This window comes from Canis lupus, chromosome 2 (assembly GCF_003254725.2).
Source record: "Canis lupus dingo isolate Sandy chromosome 2, ASM325472v2, whole genome shotgun sequence".
NCBI lineage: Eukaryota > Metazoa > Chordata > Mammalia > Carnivora > Canidae > Canis > Canis lupus.
The window spans coordinates 9,844,926-9,866,131 of record NC_064244.1 but is presented as its reverse complement, the minus strand read 5'-3'; the positions used below and the strand labels follow the sequence as shown (position 1 = coordinate 9,866,131).

The following is a 21,206-nucleotide window of genomic DNA, read 5'->3' as shown; positions in this document are numbered from 1 at the left end:
AATTTTTAATGTTTTGGCTTTTAATGTTCTTGATCTAATTCCTGCTTATTTATTAGCCTCATTTCATGCATAAGCTGTGGATAGTACTTATGTGTTCTTATGTTTCTTCCTCAAACCATCCTTCACCTCAGTTCTACAGCTCCTTTAGAAATAGTTCTAAAGGCATCCATTTCTTCCAGTAAGTTTTTTGACCCTCATCCTCTTACCCCAGGTCTGGGTTAGATACCCCTTTTTATGTGCTCAGAGCCCCTGAGGATGTCTCTATCATAGCACTCTTCACAGTCTTTTGTAATAGTCTCTTTTTTCTACTAAGCTTCTTGAAGGCGGAGACCACATATCTTGAGTGGCTTTGTATCTCCAGGGCTTAGAATAATGTCTGGCAAACAGTGAGCTCTCAGATGTTTGTGCGATGGATGCATTTGTTGAGTGAATAAATTATCTTTTTTTCTGGAGAAATTGTAGATATAAAAAGGATCTTAGGACCCTTAATTATGGTTGTAAGGCCTTTAAAAATGTCCCAATTCCTTTATTTCCCATGTTTGAAGATTATGGGTACTTTTATTTATTATGAATCAATAACATTTATGTTTAGAACAAAGTAAATCATACTATTAATATAAATAATTACTGTTGCCTTCAAGGGCTGTAGTTTCTCAGATTGATTGATTTTTATTGCAACCCACTTATGTTCATTTTTCTTGCTTTCCTCTTGTTATAGTGTCTAGTTGTTAGGATCTTACTGTTTTCCTACCCTCCCAGGAGCCTTGGTTTATATCAAGATTTCTCAGCTTCCACGTTCTTGGCACTATGAGCCAGATAATTCTTAGTTGTGAGGAGCTGTCATGTGCATTTTAAGATGTTTAGCATCATCCCAGGCCTTTGTTACTGTGTGTCCATAGTGCCTCTTAGTTTTGACAACTAAAAATGTCTTCAGACATTGTCACACATCTTTGTGGAGCAAAATCATCCCTGATTGAGAACACTACTGGTTTATAGATATTCCCATCTCTCACTTTTATCCTTAAGGAGCCTATTCTCTGTCAAGCATATTAGCATGATCTCCCATCTTTACAAAAAACAAACAACTTTTTTTTTTTTTTTTTTGGTAATTCCTCTTTCATCTTAACTTTTGCTCATCATCTCTCGCCGCCTTCTTCCCATCTACTTTTCAGAATGAATTATTTCACTTATTTCTCCCTTTCTTTCTGGCTTTTAATTCCATGTACCTCTGAAAATGCTTTCAAGCCTTCCATCCTCTTTTCCTGTGTTCCTGGAAGTGAATATTACCATCACCTAGTAGTTCACGTTGTTGTTCTTAATCCTCTGTCCCCCTACATCCCTGCTCCTCCTCATCCACCCCATTCAGTCATAAAATCTGTTTATTCCACCTTCTGAATATCTCTAGAATCCACTTGTTAGTCTTTGGATCTCAAGTCTAGTTCAGTTCCATTTTATTTTCTATATTATAACTTGGATGAGTTTTCTAAAATAGTCTCTTCCCATGTCAGACCTTTTTTTTTTTTTTAAGATTTTATTTACTTATTCATGAGAGACACAGAGAGAGAGAGAGAGGCAGAGACACAGGCAGAGGGAGAAGCAGGCTCATGCAGGGAGCCCGACGCAGGACTCGATCCCAGGCCTCCAGGATCACACCCTGGGTTGAAGGCAGGCATTAAACTGCTGAGCTACTGGGGTTGCCCCAGACCTTCTTAATCATGAGTTCTGGGGCTCTAGTATCTGCATTTTGAAAAGCTTTAGTAGGTGATTTTTATGCAACTCTATAATCGCTTCATTTTCCTATTTAGAAATATTTCTTTGCTTTTAGGAATTCCTAAAACCCTTACTGTTGTTTTTATATGGCACTTCCTGATGTGATTGCAGGCTTTTAGCAAAGCCATTTTTGTTAACAAAAAATGATTTAAATTCTTTTAAACAAGTGTTTAGTGACAAGTCAGTATTTAGTCATCTAGTTATTGATACAGCACCCATAAAATTTATCACTGAGGGGAGGGATCAGGAGGAAATGTGGGCATTCTAACTTAATGATTAATAATATGTGTCTATAACAAATGTGATGGCTAAGTTATAAAATATTTAAAAAATTTTTTCTTGCAGGTATTTATAACAGCAATGATGTAGCAGTATCATTTCCAAATGTGGTATCTGGCTCAGGATCTAGCACTCCTGTCTCCAGTTCTCATTTACCTCAGCAGTCTTCTGGGCATTTGCAACAAGTGGGAGCACTCTCCCCATCAGCAGCATCATCTGCAACCCCTGCTGTTGCTACAACTCAGGTAATCATTACAGTGCTATGAAGTAACCTGTAGATGGCTTTGTCGTTTTTGAAAGTGAGTTTGATTGGAGAAGAAAGAAACCTTGTATAGAAACCTTCCTATATAAATTCCTATAGGAATTTATAAGTATCTCCATTTGTTTTGACACGTTAGTGGATATAATAGACATTTTTATGTGATATTCATGAGAAAGGACAAAAGAATACATTGTCATTAACTGATTCTTTTCAGTTTCTGAGTTTCTAATTTTTCCTGATGATGTAAACTAATAATTTGGTGGGAACTTTTATTCTTTCTTAACCAACAGAGCCACCTAGGTGCCCCTACTTTTATTCTTTCTTTCAAAAAGTAGGACTTAGTTGGGTGACTGGCTGGCCCAGTTCGTAGAGCTTGTGACTCTCAATCTCAGGGTTGTGGGTTCAAGCTCCCAAGTGGGTGGTGTAGAGATTACTTTAAAATCTTTAAAAATAAAATAAAGAGTAGGACTTAGAAAGTGTGAACTAATTTTGGACTTCTTTAGTTTTAAACATTCTTTTTATAATTTAAAAAAATCACAGAAGTGCTGTATGATTATCTGCTGTCTAAATTTTCAAAAACCAGTGTAAGACTGGGATAAAGAGTGGGATTGATCCCTACAAATACTGTATTGTTTTCCTTCTAGTGGAAGAGAAAGAATGTACATAAATACTGTAAATAAGTGACTGTGTTGGTGATTGTGCATTTATCCCTTTACTTTTAGATCTGTAAGGTTACTAGTTTTCAGGAATCCTTTAAAAACAAAGCAAGAGGGATCCCTGGGTGGCGCAGCGGTTTGGCGCCCGCCTTTGGCCCAGGGCGCGATCCTGGAGACCCGGGATCGAATCCCACATCGGGCTCCCGGTGCATGGAGCCTGCTTCTCCCTCGGCCTGTGTCTCTGCCTCTCTCTCTCTCTCTCTGTGACTATCATAAAAAAAAAAAAAAAAAAATAAATAAATAAATAAATAAAAACAAAGCAAGAAAATCATATCTTGCTTTTTAAATCAGAAAAATCATAATTTTGCATTATACAAATAAGGCAGTAAGTAGGCACAGCTGCGTGTGCGCGCGCACACACACTTTACCAAAGGTAATACATTAAAATTTCTAAAGTATATTTTTTATCTGTTTAGAATTCTTTATAATTTTACCCAAACCTCTAGTAATAAGTCTCTTAGTGTTTAGAGAAATTTTTAAAGATTTTATTTATTTATTTATTTATTTGAGACAGAGAGAGAGAAAGGGAGTGTGCAAGCAGGGAGAGGAAGAGGGACAGACAAACTCTGTTGAGCACAGTCAGTCTCAAGGCTTGATCTCACAACCCACAAGATGATGCCCTGAGCCAAGATCCAGAGTTGGATGCTTAATTGAGTGAGCCACTTCAGATGCCCCAGGAGAAGTTTATAATGGAGACAAAATTTCTAATTACAGTTAGTTAAGTAGGTTGTTTGTAGGTTGCTGTAAATTTATGCTTTATGTGTGTGTTCATAATTTACATTGTACAGGCCTTTAGAATATGTACACACATTTTAGTATTTTCTGTAAGCTGTACATCAAAGTGCAGTATTAGTTATTTTTAAAGTATGTAATGGTACAATGCAAATAGTCACCATTATAATTAGGTCAGGTATTAGAATAAACAACAGTTCGGCACAGAAAACCAATGGCATGATTAGTGGTATCATGTTTGAAAATGAAAGTTAACTATGTGGTGAACCTCTCACCTGAATAAGGGGAGTTTGACTAATTTAGAAGAGTTTTTTGTAGCTCATTTCACTAGCCCTGGTGAGGTAGCCAGCATACCAGGGGTGTGGGGTTAGAGAAGGTGAAAGGATAAATGAGAGAATGGTTCTTGTAAATAGTTTCATCTCTTTTAATTAAGTGTAGCCATATGCTGTTGATAGCTTTCTATCCTTGGACAAAGTCTCACATGAACATTTTCAGCGTGCATTTTTCTTTTCTTTCTTTATAAAAGTCTGTTTTAATTACTCTCTGGTTAATTCCAGGCTGAATTAAGCAAAAATCTCATTTCTTCTCATTCATTATGTTTGTGGTTTTGGGGGTTGGCATTAGGGAGGTGGGTGGGGGAAGTGGTGGTGAGGAGAAATTTATAGCTAGAGGGAGAATTCCACTTAACATATGACTCAACCAAAGAACAAAGAAATCATAGTTGCAAGTAATCCAGGATTCAGTCCAATTAAAATCCTTAGTGTTTATCCTCTTTCCCTGTTTCAGTAAGATGGGTCTCTTATAAATATGATCATCTAGTTAGACTCATGCTGCATGCTGAGACAACGGCATCTATGATTCTGTCTAGCAGTCACTGCTTTCTGCCTTCAAGCTGAAGCTGATTTAGCCTGGCTTATCTGGTGCTGCTGTAGCAACCATCAGTCTCCAGGCAACTGAGGCACGTTGACCTCTCTGTTGAACTGAGTGCAGAACTACTTCAATTTAGCTGCCGGAGACAATAGTATTGGTATTGAATGTGCAAAATGTGAATTTTCTAGGCAATGTGCTGGAGAAACAATACAAAAATATTTAGAAGAAATTGAATGTTTAATTGGGACTCTTCAGATTATGATGTACTTGGTAATTGAATCTTCTCTTCAAAAATGACAAGTTTATTTCTGTTTAACTTTCATATAGGCCCTGTTTGTTTTCAAATTGCACAAGGCATTGTGTTTAGGTAATCAAATGGTAATCTGTTATTTAGAGTTTCTTTATAGGTAGTTGATTAGCAATGCTATAATTGAGTTAATTAAAATTACTAATATTTAAAATGTAATTATAGGAGTCTTATTACAGTTATTAAAAAAAATCATCACACCAGCAAACAAATGTTTTAAAAAATATAAATCAGAGAACAGAAATGCTAAATTTGAATAATATTTTTGTCTCCCTTACTTTTTTCCTCCCAAAAAAACTTAATGAAAGTAGTAGATTTTAGTGACTGGCTTGGTGCCAGTATGAAAATCCAGAGGTCATTCTTGATCTTTCTGGCCTTGGTTTTTTAAGTAAGATAGACAGGCCCCTTGTTTAGCTTATTTGTTGTCTTAAGAATTGTTCCCTGGAAAGTGGTCAGGGAGGTAAGATCAGGAAGAGCTTAATAGAAATTAAAAACTGAGAACAGAATTGTGCTTTTAATGGAGGAAAAAGGAGACACTTGTAAAATTCTAGGGAAAAAAGTAATGCTTAGCAGCCCTAATTTGAAAAAACCTTTAAAAAATGTTTGATAATCTAGTTTTATATTCTTCAGTGTTAAATCCCTTTATTTTATTTGTTTTTAGAGTAATTATTCTTTCACAGAAAACAGGAATATAATTAATAGTTTCTTAACATTATTGGAAGATAGAACTACTGTCCGTGTGGGTTTGTTTGTTTGTTTTTTTAATGATGTGCTCTGTTCTTGTATCATGAGTAGAGGTATAAATTAGTTTCTGTAGGTGTGTCATTAATTTTTCATTTTACCTTTCAAATTCCACTCAGTCTTCTAGTTCTCCGTTAATTCTGTTTCTCTTTTGGGAAAAATTCAGGTGCTTTTTTTTTGAAGGATGATTCCCTTAATAGAAGAATTTAAGACCAAATGTAATGAAAAATGGTTGTATTATATTCTGCATTCTGGGCTTTGCTTTTGGGCATAGTCTTCATGTAGATAACCTGATTCTTTGTTTACTCTGTGTTACTATTATAAAAAAATAAATTTAAAAATAAATGAAGGAACTTTCAGGGTTTATTTATGTGATATTCAGTAATTGCAGATGTTTAATATTTTTAAGGTACAATTAGTTTAGTGACTAATGTTTTGCACATGTCTGGGAGACTTTTACTTCCATCAGCTTTGACTGTTTCTTTTTCCAGTATGATAACTTTGGTATACGTGAGTGTGTGGAGGGAGTTGTCTTTAGATTTCGTAGTCCTCGATTTCCTTTCAGATAATGTCTGCACTTCCATTCTGTTAGAGAACACGGTTCCATTTCCTAGGCAGATAGACCTGACTTCAGAGGATCTCTGACTTGATTGGTCAGACTGAATGTTTCTTTTATGTTTTAAGTAATTTCATAATAACTTGTAATTTTAAAGATGTTAACATTTTGTGCAAAATAAGTTTTTATAAAGTGCTTTGTAATGTCACTTACTATTGGGTGATGAAAAAGTTAAGTAACTATGCGACATCACATGTCTAATAAGTGGTGGAACTAAGTTTTGGAAACAAGGCAGTCTGACTCCAGAGTCTGATCTCCAAGTTTACTAATCATTACTATAAAATGAATTTCCCAGTGATGTGCCTCTGCGTCAAGAGGTATCTCTTTGAAAAGCATTGTTAGGAATTTTACTGTGTTCATTTGTGTGACACAATGCCAAATAGAAATTTGAGTCAGAAATCTTGAATTCTTGGAGCTTTGCTACTCACTAGTGTGACTGTGGGCAGATCTTAATTTGTGGGTGTCGATTCTTTTTGTGTGTAAGATAAAATACTTAAAAATACCTGTCCTCTCTCTTATGAGGACTGATATGTTATGAACTTCAAATGAGAGTAAGTACATTGTAGACCATAAAGTACTTTGGATTTAATGGTTATTATACTGGTGTTACAATTATTATAGGACTCTTAGTTTCAGCTGTTACAGAAACAGCCTGTTTATCAGTGAGATAAATTGTACAGAAGCACTTCTCTTCTTAAAAATAGTATTAAAACATTTTCTGTTAAAATATATCATTCTATGTTAACATAGATATATGAATTTTAGCTATTTTTAGATATAGCTGTTGACTGAGGTCTTTCCAGTTCTTAAATTATTTCAATAGCTGCTTTAATTCTAAGGGACTTAATTTTTTCTGAAAAAGATGGGTGATATATTGATTAGGTATTAACCAATTAGGAAACCTGCTTAGAATTGGTTGGTTATTCTATACAGTCCTGTTGTCCAATCATGAGTGTTCAGTGATGGTTTAACAACAATTTAATCCCTCCCACTACTTTATAGAAACTCAATTGTGGGGCATTTCAGCATTAGCCTAAACAATGGTTTTGAATACGTTAAGCTCCTAACAATTAGGGAGCAGTTTGGGGCATTGAATAATGTGGAATGATGCAATTGAACCTGACAGCTTTAACAGTCAGCCTACTCATGGGACCTGAAAGTTGTTCACACTTGGTTTCATCTCTCATCACACGCTGAGTATTAAAGCCTTACTGGTGGGAGCTGACACAGAAATGGGGTCTGTTATCAGAATATGTTTCATAGTGCAAAGTTTGAATTGAGTTGGAGAATATATGAAACTTTCCATTGTTCTCTAATTTTTTCCTGAAAACTTTTCTAGTCAAATTGTGTTTGCAAACTGAAAAAAATATATAATCATTAAAATATTTGAATCCCTATATTTGCACTATTGCTTTGTTATATAGAATAGATCTATTAAAATATCATTGCATAATGAGACATTTATACTGTCTAGTTTTTCTTAAGGAAATAGGTTTTAATCTTTGAAATATAGCTGTGTTAATATAAAAATATAATCAATAAATGATATTCTCTAATGAAGCTTATGGAAAATATGGATGTCATAATAGCATATGAAAATAATTTCTAAAATAAGCTAAAATTTGAGTGCTTACCATGTGGCAAAAGATTCTTTATAAGCCCTGTATACTAGCTCAGTTAATTCTGGCAATTTTCGTATAAGATGGGTGCTATTATTAGTTCCATTTTTACCCTTGGAAATTGAAGGGCAGAGAGGGTTAGCACCTTGCCCAGGTGAGAGAGCTTGATTTACTGCAGATGCAGTGATGATGAAAAGTTTTTTCTTCTAAGAATGTATATGAAATATAAATTTTAAAAGTAATATTCAGTTTAGTGAGTCTGACAGGATATTAGAAGAATGTATTTTTAAATCGTATGTCAGGGTTGGAACGCTTGAAGAAGCAGCTCTAATGTGTTTTAGAGTTTGTTTGACTTCAATGTTTATTGACAGGTTAATTGTGCATTTAAAAAATGCTTGCTATAACCCCTTCCTGTATGATGGAAGGTATGAAGTTTCATATCTACCTCTAGATGATGTATTGCTGTGATACTTTCCAAAGGTGAAGTTTTTATAGGTTTTGTTCTCTCAAACTTAATTTCTGTTGTTTATTCTTTATTATTCTGCCTTTACCAACATTAGAGAGAGAGGAAAAAAAAAACCTAACAAAAACTATCATCTACTTTAAGTTTGCTATTCAAATAACTGAGAAGGCTTTAGCATTTCTTTTTCTCCACAGCTGACTCTTTTAGAAGGAACCAAGTGCCTAGGAATTTGGTAAAGTTACTTTACCAGAGATCTTTTAAAAATTCTCTATGGTCATAAGCAGATATTTGGAATATGGAAGATGAACTGTTACCAACAGGGGAAATTTCAAGCTGAAATGTCATTTTAATCTTGTTAATATTTTAATAAGGTCCGTGAATCTACTTAGGAAACACTAAATTGATTTGAGTTTGAATATTATCTTAGTATCTTTCTAGATATTTTAGCATAATAACTTATTCCAAATTTCCTTAGGGTTATTTGACTCAGGCACCTAAACATGGATTTTTTTTCAAAGTGGCTTAAATTTACCTCAGGAATTATTCAATTTATTCTTACTCATCTTGCCTTTGGATTTTTTTTTTTAAGATTTTATTTATTTATTCATGAGAGACACAGAGAGAGGCAGAGACACAGGCAGAGGGAAAAGCAGGCTCCATGCAGGGAGCCTGATGTGGGACTCGATCCTAGGTCTCCAGGATCACACTCCAGGCTGCCCTATACCCTATACTTCTCTTAGTGAGGCTTTTACTAAAGTATTAGGGTGAGTATCATATAACGTCTGGAGTGGAAGTAGTTCCTTTCAATTGTTAATCTTGGGAAGGAAACAAAGTCTAAGATCATATATTGGAAGTTAAAGCAGAAGTTAATTATGGCAATATGAACTTACAGGATTTATTAAATATTTTTATCTTGGTCTAATCTATTTACACATGTTGAATAGATTATATGATTTCAGTGGGACACTATGAAGTCAAGTAACCAGTTTGTTTTATAATCAATAGGAACTTTTGAGTCTACAGAATGTCTGACATTATGTGTATGCTCTCCTCAGGAAGTTGCCTTCTCGCCATTCTCCCTTACCCTTCTTCATTGCTCCTAAGTTGTAAATCTCTTCACTAAACTGATGGGAGTTGGGACGGCTGGGTGGTTCAGTGGTTGAGCGTCAGTCTTTGGCTCAGGGCATGATCCTGAATTCCTGGGATTCATATCGGGCTCCCTGCATGGGGCCCGCTTCTCCTTCTGCCTGTGTCTCTGCCTCTCTCTCTCTGTGTGTCTCTCATGGATAAATAAATAAATAAATCTTAAAAAAAAAAAAAAAAAAAAAGCAGAACTGATGGGAGTTTCTTGGCCCTGAGGTGGAACAGAGTTATTGTGGGTTCCCAACATTCACCATTCTAAACATCATTTCAGAACCATTGGCTAAGCAGTGTTAGACATTTGTGGGTTCTTGAGTTTTAATGTAGAGTGATTGAGATGTTTTAATATACCATAGAATGCAGCTTGATAAAATTAGTAACTTTTAATCTCTTTCCCAAAATTTCTAGTTTCAGTAATTGCAATATTTTTAAAAAGCAAACTACCAGATAATTTTTACTCATTTAGGGAATTTGGGAAATTGGTCATTTAGAATAACAAAGAATGTATTCCCATTTTAGGTTTTTGTTATTAATTTTGCTTTTGCCTGTCACCTTTATAAAATATATACTTTCCTCTTGAAATTATGCTAAAGATGATTTATCTTCTTCTTGATGATAATGATTATGTAAATCAGTTATTATGCAGTACTGCTTTGCATTTTGATCTTTTTTAGCATGGTGGGCTAATGTATGATAGAGAAACTGAGATAATTTGAAGACTGCATCAAAAAATGTGAAACTAATAAGGAATAAATAGAAAGCCCTTGCAGAAAGTGCCCTTCCTGAAAAAGTGTACTTCTGAGGAGTAGGATCTTTTGATTTTTTTTTTTTTAAAAGATTTTATTAATTCTTGAGAGACACAGAGAGAAAGGCAGTGACACAGGCAGAGGGAGAAGCAGGCTCCCTGCACGGAGCCCGATGCCGGACTCGATCCCAAGACGCCGGGATCACACCCTGAGCCAAAGGCAATGCTCAACCACTGAGCCACCCAGGCTTCCCGGATCTTTTGATTCTTATTAAAAGATGAAGGCAACGCATAAAACTGTTAATTGGAATTAATAAAGTAGTCCCAACTGATATAATATTAGTTATGTTTCAACCATTATAGATGAGTTCATGGTAAAGGAGAGCAAGAAGGCTAAGATACAGACGCTAAGGCATTTAGATGTCCATGTTCTTTGAGCACCACCTCAGCAGCACTCTGTAATATATGCGCTCACTCTTGTTCATGTTCCTCTTTCTTCTTACACTGTTAGCTGTTGATTCCTGCTGCCAACGAATGTCTCAATAAATAACTTTTCTTCCTCTTTCTAATAAATTTTTCACTTCTAATCTTTTATATGCTTAGTGGTCTTTTTAGAATTATATCTAGAATAAGAGCAAATTGGTTCTGCAAAGGGGTATTTTTAAGTATGTGGTACCTGAGACGTTAACACATGGGACTGATGATGTCTGCTCTTTCTGTTTGTCTGTTTGGTGGTTTTTCTTATGCTAACTTATTTTATGAGAAGCCAAGATTTCCAAGTCGTTGACTTCTGGAGATATAAAAAAATCTTACTATGTTTCCATTTATGAATTATATATTTTAGTATGCCATACTAGTAAATACATGGTAAATGTCTAGTATGATCTTGAGGTTAAAATTAGGTAGCTTTTACTGAGGGCTAATTGATTGTTAAACAAGACTTTATAGTACAAACTTACTGGCTTTCAATACACATCTTTAATAAGAGGAAAAAATGAAACCGAAAATTGACCAATTAAACTTGAACATGAAAGAATGAGCTAGGAAGTACACACTTTGAAACAATGGAAAACAAGGACAGGATTCCACATCACAGTATTTCTGTGAATTGTAAAGTCCAATTTTCATGCCCAGTAAGTTGGCTAGAGGCCACATATAATGTCAGGGTCTGACCCTTTCCAGAAACACAGTTTATTTTCTGTAATATTTTGCTTGTTATAACTACTATGTTGTCTTGGTCTCTTGTGTGCCATTGTACTTGTTAGAATGCCTCCATCTTTTGTTTTGCTGTTATTTGGCTTCTTTATATTAGAAGTGCTTCAGTCCTTGGAAATTATTTTCCAGAATTCTGTTCGGAAATAATATAGAATGGTATCATTTTATAAAAGCTTAAGTTTGATTTCATTCATAAAAAAAGAATATGACATCTACTTTAAAATTTGTGGTTCTGTTAAATCTGAAAAGTATTTCAGGCTAGTAATAGCTGCCTTTGAGTAACAGTATTTTGTGTACAAGAGATTTGCTCCCCAAATGCCACATTTTAAGGTTGTAATATTCTTAGAAAGTGGGAGAAAGTATTCACATCAAAGAAGGCATTTTTATTACATTGGATTACGCAAGACTTTGGCCAGCCTCCTTAGCTTCATCTGTTTAAGGGTTCATTTTCGCTTGTTTGGCACAAGTCCCAGTACAGGCCTTCAGAATTGTGGTTAGCAACATGAATGAATTACAAACTTTGGACCAGCTCTCCAGTTAGTGGAGCTGGCTTCCTGCCAAAAAGACAGTGCCTTATATGGGGTCAGGGCAAAGCTGTGATTCGTTGAGCTCTGCATTGTATAGAAAACATACTTGTGATGCCTGTTTGCTTTCTTTTAAAATAAAAACAAAACAAAACAGAAAAAGCAGCAGGCTTCCAAGTCTATCAAAATAGGAAGTAACAGAATAGTGTGCAGGTTTTACTAATGACAGAGTTTAAGCAATGGAAATATCGCTCTGTATAGTTAAAATACTAAAAGTAGAAATTGGACCTTTTGACCTCCTTCGCCAGACTGTGATGTAAGAGACTGAAGCATTTGTTAGACATCTGTTGTCTACCTGCCCTTATTTTGTAAATGGTTTAATAAGATTAAATAATTAGTCATATGTTCACATGGTTACCATTCCATTGAGTTTTGTTAGTGAAGCAAAAATAACTTTGTGCCAGTCTTTTTTTTTTTTTTATTTGGAATTATGTAACTTTTCAAAAATTGAAATATTGTAATGGTAAAACAAGAAAGAATGAAATTTGGTCTTCAGAAAGTCAGGAATGTTTGCTTATATTTTTAGGTTTGAAAAAATAGTTACTAGGTCAATGAGGAGGAAGAATATGAAGGTATTTTCAAATATAATTCATTTATCTTTGTCATTCTTTTCATTTAGGCAAATACCCTCTCTGGATCTTCTCTTAGTCAGGCACCATCTCATATGTATGGCAGTAGATTAAATCCAAGTTCATCAATGGCAGCTCTTATAGTTCAGTCTGAAAACAATCAAACAGGTAAGTTTTCAAGAATTTTTAAATTCTCCCCCAATGTAAATCCACCCTCCTCCCGCCATTGGCTTATTTTATTTGAAAAATCTAAAGGTGTGGTTAATACAGGATTGTGCTGCACACACACACCTCCACCTTAACCAAAAGAGTCACAGTTGGAAGTAAATAGTGTGCTGTGCTGCAAAATAGTGATGTGCTTTTTTTACTGTCTGAAATGTAAATGTTTAAGCAGAGCCATCAGCAGGCAGGAATGCAACAATGTCTCCTGTGACTTTTGTGATTGATGTGTTCAGTTCTCAGTTCTGTGCAATGAAAGTAACATAACACTGGGCTTTTCTGTGAATAGCCTAAACCTTTATTTGCATAATTCATGAAATTGCATTACACAAACTTGGTTTAAAAAAAAATCCTGTTAGAGAATTTCTACAGTGTTTAGTAATCCTGTGAATTTTTACCAGTTGACATTTTGTAGCATTTGCCTCTTGTACTGTTTTAATGAGCCACTGGATTTGCTTTGTTTCATTCCATCCTTAAGGATTTGTTGACATGTCCAAGTAGTCATGCCTGTTTGGGGGAAGGGAATGGGTTTAGCAGTTCACCAAGAATGGATCAGTCATGTCTTTACCCTTTAAGGGTCAGAGGTTACCTGACTCAGAATAAGGGGAGGACAACCTTGAAAGAGGCCAGATAGGGTGATTTTAGAAGGAACTGACTTGTAGGGGAAATACAAGTTACTTTTCAAGTGGAGATATTCAGTGTTACCAAAGAATTATTTTGAAGAAATTAAGGATAGAATGCTATATTCCTACTTATTTTTGTCAACTTTAAATTTTGAATTTTGTCAACTTTAAATTTGTAGCGTTATATTTAATTTTATTCTTGGTGTGGGGGTCCATGTAATATATGTAATTTTAGTTACTGTGTGTGGCTGTATGTAATACATTATGTATTTTATGACTTGTCTTGGGATGCAAAGTGTTAAAAAATACAAAGCATAAGGATTTGCTGTGATAAGCATACAGATTAGCTGTCCACAGCTGTGATTCATTACTTTAACCGTAGAAATTAAAAGTGGCTGAGGGGAGGGTACTGCAAATGCAAACCACGCTTCTGTGCTGTAAAATTGAAAGGAATGAAAGAACGGAACATAATCCATGGCCTTCTACACCCACAAAAACATGTAGGGACAACGCCTTAACATGCCACAGTTCAGCAATTCTGAACTAGCAATATACTAGATCTTCTACTTTCATAGTAACTGCAAAGATAGTGGTAAAGGTTTTATGTACGATTTAGGAAAAATCAGGGCAAGAGCTTAAAACCTCTTATCTAGTGAGAGTCACTTTATCAGCTATGAAATATTTACACTGCAGATCAAGATCTTGGAGACAATAGCCGCAGCCTTGTTGGCAGAGGAAGCTCACCCCGAGGAAGTCTCTCACCACGGTAAGTATTATTTACTCTGCAGAGTATAGGCAAAGGAAACATTTTGAGATTTGGAAACTTCTTTATCTCCTATCAGAGCGAACATTTGTGAGGCTGTAAAAGCATTTTGTAGATAAGCATGTCTGGACTGTCAAGAAAAATGATTCTAAATTAATTTGAATATTAATTTAACCACATGGTTAGATTTCTAAGCTTTTAAGAAGACATCCCTTTTCTTAGATTTCCGATCAATTTCAACTCTCTTGTTTTTATCATTTGTATATTTAGCTGCTGGTTCTACTAAATACATTAATTTGGCTAATTTTTCTTGGTCATGAAATAGTCTTTAAATCTCTTAAAGCTAGAGGCTCAAGGCTTTCAACTTTGGGTTCCAGTTTTTGCCCTGTCGTGGGCCTTGCACGTAACCCTTTCATCTCTAGTTTCCTAGTTCTAGGGGCTCATTTCTAAAATTTCCTCTAATTCTTGGGGTACCTGGTTGACTCACTTGGAAGAGCATGCAACTCTTGATCTTGGGATCATAAGTTTAAGCCCTACATTAGGTGTAGAGATTACTTTTAAAAAAAAAGAATAAACTTCTGAAGAAAAAATCTTTCTAGTTTCTAAAATTGTTTGAATCAAAGTATAACAATTTTTACCTTGTTCTCTGAAATTGTCATAGATAGAATGTAGTCATGATAGAATAGGTACCTTATTTAATGTATATGAAGTTATTCCTGTTAGCAGAGTTTTTACCAGAGTTCTACTGAAAGGGTTGAATTTCTCTGACACAGTCTAAGTGCCCTACATCTTCTGTTCTCTATGGGAAGTATGGCAGAAAGGAATATTGTATCAATTTGTAGAAAACAATGGAACTTTAGGCTATGGCTCTTTTTTTTATTAATTGTATTCTGCTTTCAACTTATACCTTCTAGTTTGTTTTCTCTCTGCTCTCTAATTTTGTGAACTCTGCCTCAAGCAGGGTTAGACGGTGTGAATGGAGAACAGAAGGAGGTGAAAGTCCATTCTGGAGTCTTTTTTCAACTGTGGGAACTTACAAATTCTATTAAAAATTTAAAATTTTTTATGCAGTGATACCATGAATATCTGTTGTTATTTTGCTGTTATACTGGTAATGTCTTAAGGAACATCTTTATCATTAGAATTAATTCGGTAACCTCTAATTTTGCTGTTTCCTAGTGGTACATCTAGTAGTGTCTTTTTCCTTTAAAATTCCTGGGTGACCTAAAAGTCTGGACACCTAACTGACTTCTAACTGAACTCTGGAAGAAATATTCTTTCTTTTCAAACTAGGACTCTGAAGGACACAATGATAGCATCAGCTGACTAATCTGTAATTTTATGCTGTGATTACTTCTGTACTGTTTTATTCTTATTTTCAAAGAAGAAAACGAATGGACTTTTGCTCATGTGTTTAGTGGAAGGAAACATTTCTGTGTTCCCCTCTTAAAATATCCTAGAAGCTACCCAGAAATTTTGCAAGATCCCTTAGTCTTATTCTGCTTAGCATAGTTCTTAGGTTTTTAGTGGCCAAATGGGTAAAACATTAAAACAATAAATTATACCAAATTATTTTTAGCATATATTTCCAACTTTATATTACCCTTTAAAAATCAGCCTGAAATTTAATAACCTAAATTATCCTGGTGTAATGTACTATTTAGAGAGAGATGGTTATCTGTATGTAGTATGTGATGTTTACATGTGGAAAAAAACCCTTCATTTGTTTAACTTGTTCAGAGATTTGGTAGAGAAGCACACTGAGGCAGTGGCAGAGCACTAGAGCTTTTTGGAAGACCCGAGCCGACCCCAGCGCTGCCCTTTGCACAAGTTACTAAAGCCCCTTCCTGTTTCCTCATGTAGAAATGGAACCATTAAGCCAGGTTTTGACTTCTCACTTGATTGTTATGAAGATCATGTAATTATGTGGAAACACTTGGGAAAGTTTGAAGCCCTTTACTAATGTACTATTTTAGTGTGGGGGCTGGAGGCAGAGATGACCATGTTTACTAATTGGAAACAAGAAAGTGAATGAGAGGACATTACATGTTCATGTTAAGTAATACTTATTTTTGAAGACTTAAGTTGTTACCATTTGAAGTACAGATCCAAGGCATTTTAGAAAAATTTGTATAATTTGCTCAAATAAAAATTGCTTTGGTCTTGCTAATGCTCCTTAATCCTGTAAATACTAGAAAATTCGTATTTTTGACTGTATAACAAAAGGCTCTTTCAAAATTATTAGAAATATCTTTTTACTGAAATTTGAGATTCTGTTGGTTGTAAATTAATATGCTTTCTACATTATTATAATTGTCTAGTGTTACTCTGGTATTTTGCATATTTAAGCAGAATGGTGGAACTCTTCTCTTCTGGCTAATTATTTTAAGATTTTCTCATACTGTCTTTCCCCCTTTTGTCTAAAGCTATCAAATTCTTGTACAGCCTATTTCAGAGATTATTGGGGGTGTGTTTATATTTTCTAGTGGTTTTTAATTACTGAGTATAGCCAGCTAGTCCCGTGATTTTATAATTTGGGGAGAAAGAATGGTAATTACTCAATTTTAGGGTGGATTATGGTTTTATCATTCTTCCAATATAGGCAGTCTGGAGTTAGAAAACTCATACAGGGAAAGGGTCAGCATAAGGTAAGAAATGTGAATGCACTCTCTTTCTGTTTAACCTGAGAATTAATATTTTCAACAGATCTCCTGTAAGCAGCTTACAGATTCGCTATGATCAACCAGTCAACAGTAGTTTGGAAAATCTGCCTCCAGTAGCAGCCAGCATAGAACAGCTTTTGGAGAGGCAGTGGAGTGAAGGACAGCAGTTTTTGTTAGAACAGGGTACTCCTAGTGACAGTAAGTATTCTTTTCGTGTCTTTAAAAGATGGATGGACAGACAGATGGATAGATACAACAGTCACATTTCATCAATGGCAGTGAAATTATGAAACATGTTCTATATGATACGGCAAGAAGGTGTAGTGTAGTGGTTTAATAGATTCTACACTTTTACTGCTGGGCTTGAGTCAACTGTCTTTACCTGTTATTAACAGTATGATCTTGGGCAAGTTTCTTAATGTTGGTGTACTTTATCTCCCATTTGTAGAGTGGGAATAATAATGTACCTGTATCACAGCGTTGTTTTGAGTATTAAGGAGCATAAAAAAAGTGAAGAACATTGCCTAGCTCATAGTAAGCACTTAACCTGTTAGTTGTTATTGTTACTGTTTTTGAATTATTTTAATATTGGTACTTTATTCTTACCAATTTGTAAATTTTAACTAAAATACATGAGTTATATCTTCTCTTAGCTTATTTAATTGTGTGAAGAAAACTTGGCTTACCTCTGGAGAATTCATTTTAACAAATGCATATAGTCAGGGGCGCCTGGGTGGCTCAGTCGATTGAGTGTGCGACTCCTGGTTTTGGCTCAGGTCATGATTTCAGGGTCATGAGATTGAGTCCTGAGTCAGGCTCTCCTCCCCCCCTCAACCGCTAGAAATTAATTTAAAAAAATAAAAATGCATATAGTCCTGTATGGCCAACTGTCTTCTTAATTTTATAATTTGGATGAGAAAGAATAAGGATTACTAAATTATATATAACTTGTATATAAATTGCATATAGTTATGTAACATAGGTATTTTATATACATATTTAGTATTTTTCAATGTTAAAGTATTAGGAAAGACAATGGGTGAAAAATGCCAAAAAAAGCAAAAGTTCTTATAAGTAGTAGCTGGAGAAGTGGCCTCATAATAAGGATATATATTTTTTGGGGAAAAATAGGTGGTTTTTATCATTTTAGGATCTAGGCTTTTGCTGCTTTATCAAAACAAAACATTTTGCTTGTTGTTAGACAAGTGCCATAATTTTTTTTTTTTTTTTAAATGAATGGTGCCTTGACAAAAACTCCTAATTGTGAGGAAGTTCATGCCAGGATAATCCTTTAAATATGATAGCTGGAGGACAGGTTTAGCTTAGTCTTATTGCATCTCATTTGGGTACACTGAGGGTTTCTTTGTAGGATCTTGAAGAGGAGGGATAAAAGTTAAATCCTTAGGAAATGACCATATATGTCTGTACCACTACACTTGTGTCTTTTGAAGGCCCTGAGGGCACGTTAAACAAATACAACTTTTTAATAAGTACATAGAACTTTCAAGGTGTCCATCACCCTGGCATAACTACTCAGTGTTGTCAGTTCAGAGGTCCGAATTGTGGAAGGAATTGAAACTGTATTTGAGGTGATGAGGCAGGACAGAAACAGCCTGTTTACAGATGATGATCCACTTTTTCTCTGGGAGCTGGGAGTGGGGACTGTGGTGCGCATACACTGCTCCCTGCTGGGGGATATGTGGATCAGCATCCCGAGCAGCTGGGCTTGGAGCTTCTCACTCCTGGTCTGTTGGTATGCTCGCTTTACTGAGCAGCACACAAAACCTTGTACTCTTTATTGTGGTGAAGGATATTGGTGTGATTCTTTTAAATTTTAATTATTATTTTAGTGAAAAATTATGGCAGGTACTTTGAATTTTTAATTAGGTTTTTATTTTGGTGAAAATGAAATGACACCTGGACCAGGTGGGTGATATGTGGCAACAAAGTTTCCAGAAGGTATATGTAGGACCAGTATCCCTTTATGCATATATACACACATAATATATGTCTACATACAAAATTAGAAATAAAACATAGTAATTTAAAAATATTTTACAGAATTTCTGCTTTCCTATTTTAAATTTTAAAGTTATTGACACTTAAGTCTATAAAATACTTAGTTCTTTGTAGGAACTTGTCTTTATTAAAACCAACCAAATGTTTGCTAGTTTTAGGAATGCTGAAGTCATTACACCAACTTCAAGTTGAAAATCGAAGATTGGAAGAACAGATTAAAAACTTGACAGCCAAAAAGGAACGTCTTCAGTTATTGAATGCACAGCTCTCAGTGCCTTTTCCAACAATAACAACAAATCCTAGTCCATCTCATCAAATCCATACATTTTCAGCACAGAATGGTAAGTTTGAAAATATTTATTGTGTATCTAAGGAGAAAGTAGGATAGACTTGCAATATCTTTTTCATAAGTGAATAATAACTGATTCCCAGTTACACGAAGATGTAGAAAAGGAATGATAGGTTATTTTCTTTCTTTCTTTCTTTTCTTTCTTTTCTTTCCTTTCTTTTCCTTTCTTTTCTTTTCCTTTTCCTTTTCTTTTCTTTTCTTTTCTTTTCTTTTCTTTTTTCTTTTTTCTTTTCTTTTCTTTTTTTTCTTTTTTCTTTTCTTTTCTTTCTTTTTTTAAGATTTTATTTATTCATGAGGGACACAGAGTAAGAGAGTCAGAGACACAGGCCGAGGGAGGAGAAGCAGGATCCATGCAAGGAGCCCGATGCGGGACTTGATCCCAGGAGTCCGGAATCACGCCCTGAGCCAAAGGCAGACGCCCAACCACTGAGCTGCCTAGGTGCTCCTGTTAGGTTATTTTCAAAGAACATGAAGAATCTGTTAAATGATCAACTTGAATTTGCTTTAACTTCTTTAGTACATAATTTAACTGTAATAGTTATTTAAATGCGTAATGATCTCTTTATTGATTTAAAGCCATAGTATTCAATAGAGTTATAGATTTTTTTCCCTTTAAACTGGTATTAGGCATAGCACGACTTAATATTTAAGTGTTTTCAATGTGAGTTGATTCAGGATAAGCTTTTAGATAAGCCTTTAACCTTACACATAATATAATTTAACAGGGTAAATAGGTTTCTTTTTGTCTTTTTATTTTTTCTAGCTCCTGCTACTGATTCCTTGAACAGCAGTAAGAGCCCTCATCTAGGAAACAGTTTTTTACCTGATAATTCTCTTCCTGTATTAAATCAGGTAATTTTGGTGTGGTTAGTTTCATTTCTGTGTTTTTCTTATGAACAATAGTATATCACATTAAATAGTTTAAAATGATTTTAAACAGCTTTGCTCTGTTTTTTCTAACTTAAGTTTCTATTCTTTTTTACATTAGGACTTAACCTCCAGTGGACAAAGCACCAGCAGCTCTTCTGCTCTTTCTACTCCACCTCCTGCTGGGCAGAGTCCAGCTCAGCAGGGCTCGGGCGTTAGTGGAGTTCAGCAGGTCAATGGTGTGACAGTAGGGGCACTGGCTAGTGGAATGCAGACTGTAACATCCACCATTCCTGCAGTGCCTGGAGTGGGTGGAATAATTGGAGCTTTGCCAGGTAACCAACTGGCAATTAATGGCATTGTAGGAGCTTTAAATGGGGTTATTCAGACCCCTGTCACAATATCCCAGAACCCTACCCCCCTCACCCACACAACTGTACCACCTAATGCAACACATCCAATGCCAGCTACACTGGCTAACAGGTAAGGAACTAACTTAATATATTTGGGGTTTTTTAGTGCAACATAGTACCAGAGTTGTCCATGCTTTCAGATTGGGATTTTTAATGTGCTTCTTGTAGATGTAATGTATAAAAAATTAAAATCTAGCAAACTTCTAGACTTTAAGTCTATTATTCTGAGAGCCATTTATTTTTGAAATTTTAAGTAATTGGAATTAAAACAAAATTAAATCACTCTTAGTAATAGGCATTAAATATATCCTGTGCTAAAAATTTGTCTTGATCTCCCCTTGTATATTGTCTTCATGTATCATAAATTCTGAAGAAAAACCATATTGTAATGAAGATTACATATGATTGAATATTGATATCTTAAAATTCAGCTATGCAATTTTGCTAGTTTTATCATTAAAGAGTTTGATATAGGATGAATACCAAATAATTTATCTTGAATTTTCAGTGAGTGAAACTTTGTTACATGGGAGTTTCATGTGACTGTTTGTTCAAAATAAGGGGACTAAAGCCATGTTGTTACTGAACATACATTTGAGGAATAAATCATTTTAAATGGATTTGAAGCGGACAGTAGTCAACCATTTTTCTGGCTCCCTTTT

General features: G+C 35.0%; 1 protein-coding gene across 25 annotated transcripts in view; it reads left to right on the top strand.

Annotated features, from left to right (window-relative positions):
• Nucleotides 1–21,206, top strand: part of MLLT10 (MLLT10 histone lysine methyltransferase DOT1L cofactor) — a 251,054-nt gene that overhangs the window by 218,472 nt on the left and 11,376 nt on the right. For all 25 annotated transcript variants that reach the window (XM_025463993.3, XM_025463999.3, XM_025463995.3 and 22 more), the window contains 7 exons: nt 2,116–2,294; nt 12,679–12,796; nt 14,164–14,236; nt 16,940–17,094; nt 19,068–19,256; nt 20,028–20,116; nt 20,253–20,614. In XM_025463993.3, coding sequence (XP_025319778.2) covers nt 2,116–2,294; nt 12,679–12,796; nt 14,164–14,236; nt 16,940–17,094; nt 19,068–19,256; nt 20,028–20,116; nt 20,253–20,614 — 1,165 coding nt within the window. The remainder of the gene's footprint in view (nt 1–2,115; nt 2,295–12,678; nt 12,797–14,163; nt 14,237–16,939; nt 17,095–19,067; nt 19,257–20,027; nt 20,117–20,252; nt 20,615–21,206) is intronic.